At 31.0% G+C, this 18,956-nt stretch overlaps 2 protein-coding genes across 2 annotated transcripts; both read right to left on the reverse strand.

The window, feature by feature from the left end:
• Positions 1-1,770: 1,770 nt before the first annotated feature.
• LOC139425867 (uncharacterized) lies at positions 1,771-9,542 on the reverse strand. The gene is made up of 2 exons (XM_071181912.1): positions 9,506-9,542; positions 1,771-6,209 (listed from the first exon to the last, which is right to left on the reverse strand). The coding sequence occupies exon 2, from the start codon at positions 6,046-6,048 to the stop codon at positions 2,377-2,379; it is 3,672 nt and encodes a 1,223-aa protein (XP_071038013.1). The 5' UTR covers positions 6,049-6,209; positions 9,506-9,542; the 3' UTR covers positions 1,771-2,376.
• Positions 9,543-16,724: 7,182 nt separating this feature from the next.
• Positions 16,725-17,702, reverse strand: LOC107453894 (uncharacterized). The gene has a single exon (XM_016070896.1). It carries the CDS (start codon positions 17,700-17,702, stop codon positions 16,725-16,727), a length of 978 nt encoding a protein of 325 aa, XP_015926382.1.
• Positions 17,703-18,956: the final 1,254 nt, after the last annotated feature.

Raw genomic sequence — 18,956 nt, forward strand, 5'->3', positions numbered from 1 at the left:
CAAACCCTTAACATGGTTTTGGCGAATGCACATTAATATAAAATTTATTACATATTAAATTTCTGCACATTCAACAAATTTACTTGGCATATTACACAAAGTCAATATTCCTGGTCACTATTCAAAACAAACATGCCTCTGACCTAAAAATGATAGTATTGAAACCCTGTAAGGTAATGTCCATGCTAAGGTAATGTGCATCACTTGGAAATTAATTCAAACTTTCCTAATTTATGTGGGTAGTGTAGATAAATAAGAAAAAAACAAAAAAAAGTAAATTTCAGGAAAGTAGTGAATTTCGGTTTATTCAGTGTAGTGAATTTCAGGAAAATTATGCTGAAACAGTAAAGGTATGTCAAAATCTTTGCTCCTATTATTTCCCAATTACATTTATCTTATACCCAATACATTTATCTATCAATTACATACATCTTACCCAATTACATATACCATTACATTACATTTATCTATGTGTACTCAAGCACAATGCAAACCTCCTCCCACTCTGGCAGTTATTAATATCAAAGTTGGCTGGTGAAAAAATCCAAACAAAGGGGGCAGACACATAACAAATTAGTAAATTAAGTTATTTGCTTATTGAAAAGAAATAAACAAATGAAAGTATTACAAAAGTTATATAATAGTGTTGATTGGTAGGAGTAAAAATGATTATCAAGAGAAAAAAATTGCTTTCATATTTTGCAGTAATATAACATAAAAACATGTTTTGTCTATTGAATTTTAAATTATTTTTTAAAATATTATTAAAACAATAGCTAATAGTTTTGAATTTTTCTATAGCTTTTCTTTATGTACACAATTCTTTCACAATATTATTTATTTATTTTTTTGTTGAAATAAGGTAACTGAGTAATGAATGTAAAACAAAACGTTCCTGATAAAGTTTATCTGAGATGCTAGTTTGTAACATCAATTTTATAGACTGAAAATTTATAAACTTTTTTGTGGACGTTGTGTTTTTTGTCTTAAAAATTAAATCATTTTAAGCTAATTAATTAATTTTGTACAACTTAAAAAAATCTATTGTTTTTTCAATTTATTTATATTTATATTTTTTGATATTTGGTAAAAATTGCTTGGTTTAAATCGTGTCCGAAAACCAATGCTTTAGATTAAATGATTTAAATTAATATAACTTTTACCAGTGACTGATCTTGCGTTAATTGAGAAGGTTGCTATTCTTCTTTACGAATTGTTGCAAATAGGCAATTCTTTAAACAATTGAATGTGTAATGAACTTACATTTAAAAATATCTGCATTAGATGATCTGCATCAGTCTAGTAAAATAAAAATTAATTGAAATTATTATTCAACTCTGCTTTTTTATTGTTTATTTTTTGTTCATTCAAATCAATGTTCATTTCAATTTTCATTTGTCCAAATTTTGATTTCCATTTATCAGCTTTAATATAAGAAGCAAATTTTGGAAGCAAATTTTATTGAAATTATAAGTAAAACGCTTTTAACTATGTTGAATTTATTTTATTTAGTTTCTAACCCATAAATATTTTTATATCAATATTCTCACACTCGAAAGAGAATTTTATGCATTCAATATTGTAAAGTTATAATTTGAAAGGAATTTAAAGAACTGTTCTTGTTTTCGTGTAGAAAAGCCACATTCTTGTGTTGTAAATAAAAGTACTCAAATTGCAATTTAATTTAAATATTCTTCTCATGTTTGTACTTGACACAAACCTAATTTGTGCCTTGTATGTGTATAATGCATTTCAGATAATCTTATTTTTGTAGTCATTTTTATTTCTTATTTTGCCTTATTTTTTTCTACATTCTTATTTTGTAATAGATTTTATGTATGAGAATATGGGGAACTGAAAAAAAAATATAGTAATATTCTTATAAATACTGTCTAGTTATATTCTAATAAAAGCAATATTCTTATTTTCATAGTCTTTTTTATGTCTTAGTTTGTCTTATTTTTCTTTATAATCTCATTTTGTAATAGATTTTATGTATAAGAATATGGGGAACTGAAAAAAATTATAAAATTTTTGCCACTGGTTTGTAAAAATCTGGAAAAGTAAGGAAAAATGTTTTTCTAAGTATTTCTGTCAGCCTTGTCTAATTTATAGCTAAATTATTTAAATTGGTTCCTGAAAAATCCATTTTCTAATTTCTCTAATTAAAAATTTAAAAAAGATTGCTCAGGTTGAATGTTGCAATATGTCTGTGTAGGTTACATTGATTTTAGCATATCAGTAGTAGATCTTGCAGCATTTTTATATCATTTATTTTGATTTCAGCTTTCAAAAAATTTCTTTAAAGTTTAAACACACATAAAATGAATCTATATCATGCAGAAATTCTAGCTTGAATTTATATCTTCAATTGACTTAATTTAAATTTTGAGACAATTGTTCTAAACTTCCTTCTATAAAAGTAACAATATCGTCGGCTTCTGAATTTATCAATCTTTTCACTGTAAACATTTTATTTGCAATCTTGATCATTAACACCATTATTACAGGTGCGAAAGAAAAATTTTTTGCTTCATTTGGGGTAGGAATTTCATAAATTTCATCATTTTTAATTTTGTACCTCAAAGAACCGTCCACATAGATCTCAACTGTTTCACTATTTTTATCGTTAAATTCATACACAGTCTTTAATTCGAGTTCTTCCATTATTAAAACGACGTTTAGCACATTGGGTGATCCTTCCTTCGAACAACTGGCAATCACTTTTCCTCGCCAAAATTCAGAATAATCTTCATCATCAGTGATTACTGTGGCTCTCATTAGGCTAGTGCACTTTAACGTTTTACCGTCTTGCATTTGCAATGATTTAGTCCTGTTCGCATCGATGGATATAACATCATCCTCTCTTGACGTTCCTAACATTTCTGCTTTGGTTAATTCATATAAATCTTCATTGAATAAGTTTGGTAGAGTTGCAGCTGCTGGATTAGTTTTGGAAGAATCTGCATTAGTTGTAGTGCTTGAATCTTCAAGGGACACCACGGCAAAGAAACAAAGGTTGGCGCAGGCTGAGTGTTTCGATTCTTCATTTGGTAAACCAGGTTTGTTTTCTTGTTCTTCAACGCCGGTGTTTGTAGTCTGCAGTTTTTCGGATGATTCTTTCTGTTCTGAAGTTGACTCCTCACACTCGTCAGTTGCCGTAGCGATGAGAGTCCCCGAAGTTAAATTTCCACTATATGTTCTTTCATTATTAGATCTTACTGACTTCACATTGCTTTCAGATTTGGACTTTTTAAGTTTTGTATTAAATAAGCTATTCTGTCTTGAACTAAATTGTGCGTCAGATTTGATTTTGCGAATGGGAAAGATCGGGATTTGTAGGGAATATTCGATGTTGTAAAGTGGTTTACGATTTTCACTTTGGCTAGGGACTTTTTTATAATCGGCCAGTTGCTTGTTAAAATTTTCAATCAAACCGGCATGTATTTGAGGCTGGATTTCCAATACTGAAATGCTCTTTTCAGTTGTTAATTTCTTCTGATTTTCACTTGCAACTGAGATTCCAGGCTTTAGTTTTAGCATTTCTCGATTTGGTAATTTTTCCAGATTTATAGAAACTTTTTTTTCTATTTTATTGTTTTCAGGTAGAGATTCACGAAGGGTGCAGAAATGGCCTGAATTGATTTTCGAGGATTCGTCTTGGGATTGTTTATAGGTAGGGTTTTCATTTGCAGTATCTTTTTTGTTAGAATTCAACATAATTAATTCACTTAACTTTGAGTCAGAAATCGTAGTTGGACATGAAGTACCCTTTTTGTTGGAATGCTTAAATAACTCATCTAACTTTGAATCGGAAACTGTATTTGCTTCTGAAGTACCCTTTTTGTCGGAATGCCTCGAAAATAACCCCTCTAATCGTGAGTCAGAAATCGCAGTTGAAGCTGGAGCACTCTTTTTGTTGGAATGTTTTAAAAATAATCCGCCATTAGATAGTTTATTGAAAGGTTTATAACTTTTGGGGTCGTTTTTTTCTGCTTTACTAGAATTGACTAAGTGTTTATGGTCAGTAGCTAAAGAACGAGCAGGTAAGGCATTCTTTTTCAAAGGATCTAACGCTTGAAAGTCTGAACTTACTTGAGTTTTCATACCGTTACTTATAACTTCCCCATTCCCATTAACTATTGAATTACAAAACTTTCTTTTTGAATCAAATGCAGGCTGAACAATGTTTTCTTTTAATGGTGTACTTGTTAAAATATCATTATGTTCATTTTTACTTTCATATTCGTAATCATGCTCAGATTTATATTCAGTCAACTTTTTAGGTTGAAAAGGGAATGGCAAACTGGAAAATGCAGTCAATTTTTTATTTTGTAAAAGGGATGGCAAGCTAGAAGATTCAGTCAACTTTTTAGGTTGAACAGCGGTGGGTAAGAAGAAAGATTCAATCAACAGTTTAGGATCTGTAACTACATTTGTTATTTTTTTATTATTTCTCTCTGATTTGGTAGAACCTATATCTTGTAGACTCACCTGAGCTTCTTTACTGTCAAAATTCTCCAGAATTGGTTGTTTTAAATCGGCTTCATAGTTTTGTTTATTTTCGTCGATTAAATCAAGATTTAATCCCATCCTTCCTTTTTCAACATCCTGATATATTCTTCTGGCGTCTTTGAGTGTTTGAATTTCAGGCTCTTTTAATCTGTCTTCTGAATTAGATTCACGATTTGATCGATTGCTTTTTGTTAGGTTCTTTTCAGCAGCTGATGATAAATCAGCAGATAATTTTTTTGGTTTATCAACTACGTATAAAAAATTATTTTCAGTTTCACTAGATATTTTATCCTCAAGTTTAAGCCTATTGTTTTTCTTCCATAGACCAAAGTCTTTTTCAGGTTTATACTCTAGGTTCCACGCTGAATCATGACTTTCATAAATGTATCGGCTAAAATCTGTGTAGCTTTGAAAGTGATCAGGAATCGATTTTTCAAGTTTTGAAACTTGGCTTGTATTATCAATTTCTTCAAAACGATTAGATATCGACTTTGCTTTTTTAGATATCGCCTGTCTTATGTCATCAATTTCTTCAGAAATACTGGAAATTGATTTTGCTTTATCAAATTTTGTGACCTGGCATGCATCGTTAACGCTTTCAGAACAACTAAGAATCGATTTTGCTTTTTCAGATTCTGGGGCTTGGCATGGATCATAAACTTCTTCAAAATGACTAGAAATTGATTTTGCATTCTTAAGTCTTGTGGCCTGGTTTGTATCAACAGCTTCTGCTGAGCGACTAGGTGTCCACTTTTCATTATCAAGTGTATCTTCGTTTTTTTCACAGCATTTTGAAGTGGGATTTGATTGTACGAATTTTGTGATATGACGCGTACCAGCTTCTTCATCCGATTTGACGTTTAAACTTTTCAACTCATTCATGGAAGAGGCTTTTCTGAAGTTCGAAAGATGTTTAATCGGTAAAGCATCTTGAAATATTAATGGTAAACTGGAGGATTTGCTCAATATTTTACGATCAGGTCTTATGATATTTTTTTCTTGACTACATTTCTCAGTTTTATTAGATTCTACATCTTGAAGATTCACTCGCTCTGTCTCCTTCAATATACTAAAACTTTTGTCGATTTCAGAATCGCTCGCAGACTTAAAAAAATCCTTTTCAATTGTTGAAATATCTAAAACTAATTCCTTTTCTTTATCTTCCATTGCCTGAGATTTTCCGCGTGTTTCTTCGGTTTTGAAACTATGATGACTATCAGAATCTTGTGAGGTCCCTGTAATGTTCCAGGGTTCAGTGTATGTTCCACAGTACCCGGAGTATGAAGAGAATTCGATTTCCGCACAACCACTATTTTCTTTGTTCAGAATTGTTTCCTCATTTGCCATTTCACTTTTCTTAAATAATAACAAATGGTGTCTGGCATGGTTTATATCTTCCATCACTCCCAACGCTATTTCTCTATATTCATCAAAATCATCAGGATTCCAAATGAATGCTAGTTTCTGAAACGCTTCTTCAATTTCGTTGACTGTAGAATTGTTTCTAACCCGGAGAACTTTAGAGCAATCCATAACGACGTTTAAAAACTATGTTGTCAAATAAATTGTTTTTAGAAATAAATTACCTCAGTTCATGTTCTTGAATATTCTCATTTTTAGGATGAGGTCTGAAAGCAAGTTATCTTTTAAGATTGTTTTCCAGAGATAGTTATTTGTTTTCCATTTGAAAATGCCTGTAGATAATAACAAAGAAAATAAAATGTAACTGAAAACTTATGGAAGAAATTTTTATTTTTCCGAGGAGATTTTTTTTTCTAAATTGTGAAATTAAAATCCTGTAGCAAAAGATCCCCTAACTGAAAAGAACTGAAATTAACAGTTTCCTCCCAAAGCAACGGGATATTTTTAGACGCCATTAAGAAAAATGTAAAAATCACACTGGTAGATGGCTCTGTAACTTAACAGAAACAAAGAATAAAGTCAATCGGAGGAAAGCAATGGACGGCGCTTTGAGATAAAGAAAACTTTATTATTCTTATCGAAAACATAGAGAATGTAGTAATTGGGAAAATGAACTGCGAATACGTTTTGTACAAACGTAACAAAATAAAAATACGGAGTAAAGCATATGCAGTGCCATCCATTGGTTTGATTTTAAGATTTTCTTTTAACTATGTATAAAAAATTTGCATTAATGTTGAAATTTCTGCTTTTTTTGTTACAAGATTTTAATTTAAAAATTTCTCAAATTCGGTAAAAACTTATTTTATGAATAACATTAACTTTTCAGCGAGATTTCTGACGGTTGTCTTAGGGAGAAGGTGTCTTCCAAATCATATAATTTTCTTTTTTAAAATTTTTTTAAAATACAGAATAAGATTCTTAAGGTTACGTGATTATATCAATCTCCATACTTTTACTGTGGTAACGGAGAGGGTGAAAGTGTGGAGATTGGTAAAATCACGTAACCTTAAGACATTCTATTTGCAAATTTATTCTGTTATATTGACAAAGGGTATAGTTCTAAAATTGTTAGAATGTATAAACTAATGTATGCAAAATTATCTTAAAGTAAACGAGCTTTAGAAGTGCGTGCAAAACTTTTTTATTCACTTATGTTACCAAGCTATGGCCAAATACTCCCGAAAGTGGTCGTAAATAGAGGTGGTCTTTCCTGGAGGTTTAACTGTACAGTGAAAACTCTCGGGAACGACCACTGTCAGTTCCACTGTAAAATGGTGGTTTATGGATGTTGGTCGTTCTTAGATATTTCCTCCATTGACTTCAAAGTATTATCGAAGGTACATGATTTTTGTTGCAAGCGATTTTAATTTTTCTCAGCGTTATTTTCTTGGTGCGGAAATGCCACTTGTTTTGGCGTCATGGATTAGAAATTTAGCGTCAATAAAAATGACTACTAATTATGTGTCAGAACAAATTTACCAATTATGAATGATAGAACTATTTTAAATAAATAAACAAATATATTTTTTGTTTAAGTTCGCATTTAATTTTATATCATAAAAATTAGTTAGCTTTAAAAAAGGAGATGAGGTTTGATTGCTTGAGTTTTCTAAGTGTTTTCGAAAATAACTTTTTTTTCTAATTTAGCTTTTAACTCTAAAACTAAATCATCGTCTTTAGAGTACTCTAACTGTTGACATGAGGTTGTCAGCCTCTTTGAGAGACCGTCAAAATGAGGTCTCTAAATAAGAGCCAAATATTTTGAATACATTTGAATCTATTTATTTGTTTTGTTAATATTTTTTATTTTGCTATTTTTTTGTGACTCCTAATTTGACCTTTTCCGCATTTGGTGCGGAGATTTGCTCGGTCGATAGGAGATGTTTTGATGGTCTCTCCTAAAGTTTTCTTTCACAAAGTCTATGGAAAAAATTCCGTGCCTCCCAAATGTGGTCGAAAACAGAGGAGGTCGCCACGCAGAGGTTTTTCTGAAGGTTTCACTGTATTTCTCTTCTTCATGGTGACATTCATAATCGGATATTTCCATTTTTTGCAAGTTTTTTCTCACATCATTATAATTAAAAGATATTTCTAGTATCAGTTTTATTGTATTTGCAGCTTTTAATTGTGTTGAATTCGTTTAATGGAAACTAATTCTTTAATTAATGAAACATAGTATGTCATTTAAAATTGTCAAAAAATGGATTTTGAGAACTAGTAACATAGTTTAAAGCTTTTTATTTGATGAAAATTTACTTATTTTTACTGTTATAGGATTTTTTAACGATAAAAAAAAGCCACGATCAAGATATTATTATTCTTAAGGAAGAAAACAAAATATTTCACTGGTTTAATTTCATTGGTTTTTTTATTGGTAGTAATACAGTAATGTTTCTTAAATACTTTTTTTCTTATTCGAAATAAAATTTACATTTAAATGGTCGCTTATTAGTGAGTTTTTACTACACCCTGCATATAGATCATCTTCTATTTGTAAGCTTATCTTTAATATGAAAAGTGTAAAAGAGTTATTAAATTTAATCGGTTTATATTGAAAAGTTTCAATTGACTTGTATAACAAAAATGTTTTGCGTGAAAACATGTAATAGTTTTTCATTAGTACTTGTGTCAAATCCCGTCGACCATTTTCGTCAAAACTTAAAATGGACGCCAAATAACACGAGTTTTCTTTAACTATGGAAAACTATAAACTGAATGCTTAGTTGTTAACTTATGCTTGGTATGTAGTAGTTTCATAGACAATAACATGCATTGAAACATTATGTTCTAAAATTGTTAACGTTATGTTTCAAAATTTTTTTTAAACTTGCTTTTTTTTTTTAATTTCCATTAATTAATATGCACTGGATACAATATGAAATGATTTGATATGAGGCGAAATATATTCCTGGGCGACGGGAATTACCAGGAGTAGTTTTTCTTTTTGTAGTCTTAAATCGCAATCATCCACAATGTCTAAAACATTAATTTTAACCTTATTAAAATTGAAATGGTTATATTTTAGATTATTAATATTTTATTTTTGTTAATATCTAGGTGATGTTGGTTAATTCTAATGTTAAGAAAGATAATTAGATTAATTTTCGCTTGCTCCCGGGTAACTTAAAAATACCAAATTTTATAACACTTAAATAAGGAGTCATCACCCGGCTCGCACCGACCACAGTGCTGACGTAAAGATATCCTCAGTGGTAAACAATTCATGGGTCAAAATTCTCTTGCCGTCAGGAAGGTTTTCGTGTCTTCCCTCTACATGTAACGGGTTAATTCCATTAAAAAGTCCTCCACGGAATCAAATTTCTCCCGATCCAGTAGTTCTATTGCCTTCTGGATTGGGTTCAAAATTATAAGGTTACGGAGTTGAACATTGGTAGTCGTAAACCCTAAATTGGGTCGGCTGTTCAACGACGGTTGTAAAATATAAAATACTTTAATACAAATACTTATTACATTTTATCTAGTTTATACGTAAGACATTTCACATACATCTTTTTCTTATTTTTTTTAGTTTACGCACATGAAAGTAATTTTAAATTTTACTCACTTTACGATTGAGTGCCGCTAAAGTGTTTTATTTTTTTTAAAACAAACAACCCAAACCAGTTATTGATCCTGGTATCGTGCTTAAGAGTGCCTCATAATTTTTCGTATTTTTTTTTATGTTACATCATATCAAAACAATATGAACTTCTTAATTAGTAAGTTCCTATGGGAATTCGCGATCGCAACGCTCGAGTACGCCCTCTAGCGGGAGCCTGAAAACATCAAGCATTCATTTATTAACTTTTCATTTAGTTCCATCAAAATCATTGGCAGAATCAGACGCCATTTTTTAGCAGCAAATAAGAAGCAAAATTTCCCTAAGGAAAAGGTCGAAAAACTTGAAAAAACTCTCCAGAATATTAGTAAATCTTTCAGAACACGGCAAACATTTGAAGAAAAATTCCTCAATAATTTTTAACTTCTATTATCAACAAACTTGCTACTCATGACTTCCGATTTCGGAATTGCATACTGTTACAGATGAGTGTATTACGGTAAAATACATTTTTTCTGTCTTCAATTTATTATAAATCAAAATGAAGTGAACATTGCTTTCTTCATTCCAATGAATAGATGTGAATTCAGAACTGTAATAGTTATAGAATATTCTTCTTTGTTATAGAATAGTATATATTTCTATATCTATATAATTCGGAAAACAACAATAAAAAGTCATCCAAATTACTTGAAATAGTGTCATTTGTGCTGATTATTAATAAATTTTTATCGTTTTCTTGGTAAGTATTTTTTAATTTTGAAAGAATAATTTCAACTAGAATTCAGCTATTCTGTTTTTAAGCTACATATTAAAATTCATATCGAGATCTTGCTGTGTGGTATGTTATCTGAAAGTAATGAAGGAATAATCTATGTAGATATTATTTGAAAATAAAATTTTCAAACGAAGAACATTTCATTTGGAATTCTCCGGATTTATAAAGAAGGTGAGTGTTATGATTTTTATAATAAAAAATTTGCTTGTAAATAATTTTGATCTTATTTGATGATAGTTCTCTATAGAATGGTTTTTATGTCTGATTAAGAACTATAAGAATAAAAAAAAGAAACAATATCACAATTTTTTCTTCCAATATGAGGAATTTTTAAAATCGTTTTTTTATCCTAAGAATTCTTTGTTTTACGTTTTTTAGTTTAGGATTTTTAGATAAAAATTGTTGTCAAAATACTTTATCTGAAAAATTAAATGGTATAACATTATGTGTTTATGTATACTTCTTGCATATTCTAATGTTTGAAGAAATATTATTCAGAAAAGTATGGAATAAAAATAAGGTACTTATGTATTAACGCCACAGTAGCTACAGATTTGGCAGTTTTTAAGTGCCGCCGATCTACACCTGAAATTTTTGCGACAAATCATAAAATAAAACATTTTAGTTAAAATCAACGTAGTCAATCGGATTTCGGTGGGAAATGGATCGATATAAAGTTTAGCATACATTCAAAACAATCTCCATTTTCGTTCACCTGATGATGTCGCCGTATTAACTCTAATAAATAAGATTCCAAATGAGATAACATTTCCAAAACATACGTTTACCAAGATAAAGTTTCATGTCATGGGAGCTGGTACATTTTCGTTTTTTTGGTAAAATATTTTGCTTATTCTTATATTCAATATTACAAAATGGCATCTTGTTTTGTTTTTGGCAAATCCCAAAGACGAATTTTCGTAGCACTAAAACAATGGCGACAAAAAAGATTTTTTTTTGTTCTGTTTCGTCAGCATTCTTTATTTTATGTTTTTTAGTTTCTAAATAATGATTCTTATTGAAACTTGAAATTTTTTGATAAAAATTGTTGTCAAAAAACTTTTTACGAAATTAAATTTCATAAAATTATGAGGCTTATGTATACTTTTTGTTCATTTCAATTTTTGAAGTAATATGATTCTTAAAATTATGGAATGTAAAGTTTAAATAGGCCTTTTATGTTATATCATTAAATTTAGTGAAACTATTTCTCGGGCATTAGGTTTTAACTCTTATAAGAATGTACACATTTTTTTCTTTTTATGTACAAATATTTTTTCGATGTGTTTTAGATGTTCCTTCTCTAAAAAGAAGAAATACCATTTTGTTTTCGTTTGCATAAGAAAGAATATCAAACAATTTTCTTTTTTAAATTTAATAAGCTACAATAAGGAAGGAACGTTGCAATGCTACACGCTACATTAAAGACACCTCTAGAGTAACTGAATGACTGCTCATATAGAAATCGCAGGTATTTTTCTCATACAACAACGCCCCCTATAGTTCGTTGCGATCGCGAATTAGTTTCCGGTCTATTTTATACCCCTTTCACTACTTTATATAATCTACAAAGGGGTGAAAATAATAACATCATTTATTCTTGAAGTGTAATAGAAGTGGAAAAAATGATTTGGTTTTGTCAAACCTAAAGTTGAACATCTTGCCAGATAATAGTCTTTTTTCCCACTTTTTTTTTAGAGATTGGTTTTTATAATATTTTGTCTTGATTTCCGAATTTCTTCCAATGAAAAAGCTCTGTAGAATCCCCACTGAGACTAAAAACGTTAAAGTTTTTTTCGTAAGGCTATTACTAAAGACTTCTACAAGTTTCACGAGGCAATCAAAATGGTTTTGGCATTTTTATAATTGCCTTCCTTATTCGTTTATATTTCGTTTTTATTTTTGAACCACTTAAAATGAACATCCGGTGGAAAATTCGAAAGGGAATTTTTCAAGAGTCACAGAAAGAAAAGAAAAAAGAGGTAAGCTTTTTTCTCTTTGTCTCCTCCCCTAAAATATGTTTCATAAATAAATTTACTAAGAATTGAATTGAATAAAAGGAAATTTTGGTAAAAAAAATTAATAATACTGAGTTCTAAGATGGAATATTTTTAACGTAATAAAATAATAACAAATTGACATTAAGAAATGCCTAAAAAAGTAAACCGTGACAGCGAGCATTGTTAAAAATATGTATGCTTTTTCAACTTCTTTTTTTGAAAAGAATCTAAGCATTTATAGTGAGGGCGAAAACAATCAAAGATTACAAAAGTGATCTGTGGGAATGGAACCTTTCTTTCATCGTAACCTCACAATGTGCAAATTAATGTGAAAAATGATCTCCCCTAGTTAGAAGTTTTGAATGCGACCCATATAGAGCTGCGTAACTAAAGAAACCAGTGGCTGGGGCTCGCAGAAATTCATTCTAGGGTAAGGATTTTAGAATTGATCATTTTAGTTTTAATTTTCATGAATGTTTAACGCTAAAATATTCCAAAAATTTCTTTGAACGAATAGTTATTTTCGCAATAATTTAAATATATTACGCATTAATAAATTGATTATTAACTTTCATTGATAAAATACAAAACATATAGATTAGGTAAAAACAAAGAAAACATTTCATTCTTCTTTTATCACTTCAACTATATGCCCATTTTCCTAGTTTTTTCGGCCAAACATCCTCCTCAGAAAATGGAATCTTGTTAATTACAGTGAGAAAGAAATTAAATGAATAAAAAAAATCACTCTGAATAACTTTTGATCAAATGATTTGATCTTCACTACTATAACTCTATCTCAATTGTTTCTGGAAGTGACCTCAAATATGCCAATCAATTACTGCAGACGATAGTTAAAGTTACTAAATCGGAAACAAAAAGTCTTTCTCAGAATGAACATACCTGTTTTTAGATGGATTTGTTTTCATTATCCTTCAAGTGTAGGGGTAACCGCAATCTGGAAAATAGGGCCCAATAGTTTTTTCAGGAGAACGGCTCAAAGTTAGGACCCCTTAAAGTTCATTTTACTTTTTGCCATAGCTCAAAAACTTTTTAAGCGAATAGAACAATTTTTGCATTCAATTATAAAGTTTGTTTAGCTAAAGATAATTCCATAAAAAAAAAAATAAGTTTTAGTAAATAGTTATTATTTTATTTAATAACAGTCGAAAAATTTTTGAATTGTAAGGTGCACAAATTTTTACATAATTTTTAAAAAAATGTAATTTTACTAGGCCAAACACAAAATTCGAGCGTAATCAGTCGATTTGTCCCTGAATTCCCTGAAATTGAATTTTAAGAATACGACTTTTTTGCGCTGCACATATACGAGGGTGAGGCCTTTAATTTGTTTTCTGAAATTGAGTTTTTTAAAATGGAAAATAACCGGTCATTGTTATATTTTGAACAGGTATAGTAGCCATTTTAGTCAATGAGGTGAATATTCCTGGATATAAAATTTTCATCAATCTTTCCTGGTTTTTGGTTCTTTTCTCCTACGACAAATTTGAAACCCTATACTCCATTGCAAGTTAAGTAAGGACCATTGCTGTATAGGATTTAAGTAATCATCCGCAGCTGCATAAAGTTCCGTTTTATATAGCTTCAATATGTTTTCTAAACAATATTAAAACTTTCAATCTTTAAACTCGTTGGACCGAAGTTTAATTCGTGCGATTTTTTTTTATAAGTACAAAGAAGGCCATGCTCCGTCGTATCAAGAGATGGCGATATTGATATTTGTTCGCGCTTGGAGCTTAGCGTGCAATTAGATGAGAACAGGCTTCTCTCCATAGGGATAATGTTTTTTTTCATCACTTGCAACAAAGTATAGTTATCACTGGTATTTTATGCGCAATGATTTTGGCTTCATTTTTCACAAAAATTCTACAAGTGCATATAAATGGTGGTCTATACGGAACATCTCGGATGTTGACTAAGGATAAGATTAATAAATCATATTTCAAATAACGAGGTGATTTAGATTTTATGATAACAACTGTAAAAAAGAATAAAGTTTGCTATCCCAATTTCTTATTCAGACCTGAGTATTTTCCACAACAGCTTGCGATAATGGCCGAGAGTCTCTAACAATGATTGTGGCTACAGTTATGAGTAGTGGTAATCTTCGTACCATTAATATCAATGGTTGCTGTCACACTAAGACGAGTTGTGGGTACCTTTATACTCCTTAAGAGGTCGCGTCGTCCATCGTAGTCCTCTTTCACGGGATTTTTCACCACCTCGACACATAGGTCCACTTTATTGTTATCGTCACAGTAGCTGCAAACAGTTTTAGCTTTCAATGGTTCGATCTTAGGTTCAGAATCTACTGAGTCCTCCACAAGACTTTCTGGTTGATGTGAAGGTTTATGCATTTTCAATAAATTTTCATCCCTTTTTGAAAGATATCAAGAATACTATATACATATACTATTATATAAAATATACTATTATATATAATATATATTATATATATAATATACTATCAACACGTTGAGCACCACGGGTATTTAAGGGAACCGTCAGATTGGGCGCGCTGCTTGGAAGGCCTCCTATTGTAGTATAGAAATGCGAGGAGTGCTTCTAACAGATTGAAATAAGCAGAAATTTGATCTGTATTAAAACAAATTAAGTAAATTTTAAATACACTTTCAGTTACTATATTAAGCATTATAATTTTTTTAGTTTCGTATAATATTTTACACTGTCTGTCAATGGCGACTGATGGTTCTTAACGGAAAGTTCAGTGTCAGTCACCGATAACTGACGTAGTACTTAACGTGTTAATTAATAATATGTTATTGTGAAGATCGAAATGAGTGAATGTCGACAATGCGCGACAATATTCGCGTTGTAACTTTGTTGAATGTCCAGAATATTTGCTGTCAATCTGTATAGAGCTGACGTCACTTCACTTACCTGTCCATTAGCAATCCATCAATGATCAATCAGTTACAGACATCAAACAATAAGAATGCGAATCGTCCGTTAGGAATAAAAATATTACATATAATTGATTGATTTATTTCACTCAAGTATTATAGTTCAACTTTTTTTGGCGTATACCGGGCAATGCTTATTAGCCTTTAGAAAACACCAATGAAGAGAATACCAGTTCGTTAATACTCATTTCTTATCACATTTGATGAAGTTATTATTAATCACAATCTTAAAGCCTATTTTTTGTGTGGGAGAAAAAGTGAAAAATCGATAAATCTTTTTTAAGGTGTATATTATGGTGTAGCGATTTTAAATGACTCATTGTAATTTTCTTGGTGCGGAAATTCCACTTGTGTTGGCGCCATGAAACCAATTCGATGAATAAAATTTAGCGTCAATAAAAATGACCCCCAATTGTGTCTAAGAACAAATGTACTAATTCTGAATTATAGAACTATTTAAATAAATAAACAATTATGTTTTTTTTTTGTTTGCCTCTAATTTTATATCCTAGAAATTAGTTAGCTTTAAAAAATGAGATGAGGTTTGCTTGCTTGAAATGCTTAGTTTTTTCTAAAAAAACTTTTTTTTTCGAATTTAACTTTTAACTCTAAAACTAAATCATCGTCTTTAGAGTATTGTAACTGTAACATGAGGTTGTAAATCTTTTTCAGAAAAAAATCAAAAAGAGCCTTCTAAATAAGAGCCACTCACAAATATTTTCGTTACATTTCAATCGACTTATTTATTTTGTTAATAATTCCTATTCTTCTATTTTTTCGTGATTTCTTATTTGATTTCTGAATTAGGTGCGGGGATTTGCAGCCTGTCCGCTCGGAGATGTTCTGATGGTCTCTCTTAAAGATTTTCTTCAACACAAAGTCTATGGAAAAAATTCCGTGCCCTCCCATAAGTGGTCGTAAATAGAATACAACAGAGGTGGTCTTTCGTAGAGATTTCAATGCATTTTTCTAAGTTTCTTTTTATTATTTCGAATGATTATTGTATCCTTCTTGTATCAGTCAAACATCACAATCAACTCCTTTTTAAATCAGTTTCTTAAGCTACTTTTATTTATTTATTTATTTTAAAAGTAAAGAATATGAGAATACCTAACTGTATCTTTTGTCGTTTTGAAAGTAAACAGTACGCATGATGAAACATCATTTTCGCATCAAATGATTTCACTATAAACATGATTGAAGGGATTCTTTTCAAAATCATGACGAGCCATAAGAAAGAAAAATGGAAAAAAATAAGCGAAGTAAAAAGGATAATTTTTTGTTTTAACTACCACATCAGATTTAAAGAAATGTCATAGACAGTTATTATAAATGCGTAGTGTCATTTTTTGTTCTTCTTTGAAGGAGCATTCACTTATAGAATAAAATTCTGTCAATTTCTTAAATGTTTGAGGATGATAAAAAAATTAAAAATGGGATTTTTTAAATTTTTTTCGCAATGAACCCTTTGATTGAGAGTAAGAAAAAGGACTAATAATTATTCAAATATACCCATTTAGCTTCTTTTGAACTGTTTCTTCTTCAGGATTAATAGTGTGTGTCATTGCATTGGGCTGTTGCTGCTGCTGCTTTGTAACAGTGAGTTTTGTTTCAAATGCTTTTTCGCTAGTTGATTCTGGCGTACCTGGTAAGATGTCAAAATCTTTGCGTGTTGACTCTGAAGGAGGACTGTCAAAATATTTAACTGTTGATTCAGATATTGAACTGTCAAAATCTTTACGCGTTGACTCAGAGGAAGGAGAGAGACTGTCAATAACTTTGCTTGCAGACTCCGATTTAGGCTTGGGACTGTCAAAATCTTTACGCGTAGACTCCAATGTTGGACTGTCAAAACTTTTATGCGTTGACTGAGATACTGATTCATCAAATTCTTTACGGATTGAACCAGATTTTGACTTGCCGAAATCTTGACGTGCTGTTTCCAATACAGGAATGGAAGAGGTAGAATCAGGTTTTATAGAACTAATAGTGACATCTCTGGTATTCGCTGTGTAATATTTTGGTTCACAATCTTCTTCGGAGGCCGGTCGAAGCTCAACTTTGAGGGAGGCGGCACCCTCTTGACGCTTATCTTCCACATTCTTCTGCAGATCCAAAACTGAAGTTGATACAAATGTATCCGAGTACTGCTGACTAAATGAATTATACAACCCATCCGATTCATCGTCGGTCATGTACTCTAAGGCATCTTCATACACTGATTCGTCTTCTGAGTCATCGTTTACCGATTTTAGTCTAGTTTCCTGCAATGAAGTATCATATTCTCGTCTCTTATCTGGATTTGTGAGAGTGTCCCTCATGTGTATAATGTCCTTCTGGACATCGGACATCACGTCTCTATTTTTGCTGTCCTTCACAAAGCTTGGGTTCCAATCGTTGATCAGGTTTTGTGCCGCATTGGCAATCTCGTCCGCAGACGCGTCTTCCAGCACTCGGAGGATCTCGTAAAAATTTGGCATATTTATTTTTGTCTCATGCTATACAATCTACTGAAAAAAGGATGTCTGATAATTTATTTATCGAAATTTTGCTTTACTTACTAACCATTGAAACAATGAACATTGCTGTTCTCATGCTATTAAAGAGCAATCACAAAAAACGTTCATTGATTGTTATAAAATTTCATTGTTACGAATGCTTTGTTGCTTAAGTGAGTATATATATAGATACATATCCACCATTGTGTAATTGTGTTCTAATCTTCTAATTTGTTGCTGGGAACAAGTCAGGATGAAAGAGAATCCTCTTCAAGAAGGCTAAGGCTCACACATGTCTGCTTGTCACACCAGTGATAATGATGATTGCTTTCTTATGTTTTTGACATGACTTGCTTAATTAGTGCCTATAATGTAAGTCAATGAGAATAGATTACATGGTGTAAGAGCCAGTTATCTCTTGGGCCATAAGAATAAGGATAAATCACTTATCACTCGCGGGCTCAATGCACTCCTTATGAATCTCTGAAGAAAAAGAAAAAACACCGCAAGATATTTAAGAATTGGGTATAACATAGCCTACGTCACAGGCAAGGGCGCCGGCAGCGGGGTGCAAGGGGGTGCACTTGCACCCCCTGGCTTTTTTTAAACAATTAAAGAGTATAAAAATTTTTTATTAAAAATATTTTTATTCAAAAGCAAATAGTTAAGCAATTATTGATACATAACAATTAAAAATTGTTTAATCAAACAAGAATTGTAATAGTCTTGTTAGCTGTCCAAATCTGTTTATAACATTTTCATAGAATTCTGAGTCATCTTTGATTCTTTTCTTATGCACACTGAACATGCGCAAACTGCTTAATCTCTCGTGAGACATTGTAGTACGGATTCCATGTTTTCATGCGTCGCATTGTACTATAAGTGCATTCAATAGTGCCAGAGCCGAATTATACCTTTCGTAGGCCCTAGGCACAGCCGTTTATGGGCCCTTCCCTCCTTCCCTCTTTTCAAAATATATGCTGAAATTTTCTTCGTATGGAAACGTATTACGCCATTTTAGATGTATTAATTTCAGAAATGACTAAAAGGCGTAAAGCTTACAGTGATTTGTACGATAATTTCGGTTTTCTTGTTCACAAAAATTTGTCAGAATCTGAGATTAAACTAAAAGCGCAAAATTTGGTGAAAATTTACTCATCCGATTTAGAGGAAAACTTTGTAGATGAATTTTTACTATTTTCAAATTTGTATGAACATAAATCTGCACAAGAAATG

This window comes from Parasteatoda tepidariorum, chromosome 6, assembly GCF_043381705.1.
Source record: "Parasteatoda tepidariorum isolate YZ-2023 chromosome 6, CAS_Ptep_4.0, whole genome shotgun sequence".
Taxonomy (NCBI): domain Eukaryota; kingdom Metazoa; phylum Arthropoda; class Arachnida; order Araneae; family Theridiidae; genus Parasteatoda; species Parasteatoda tepidariorum.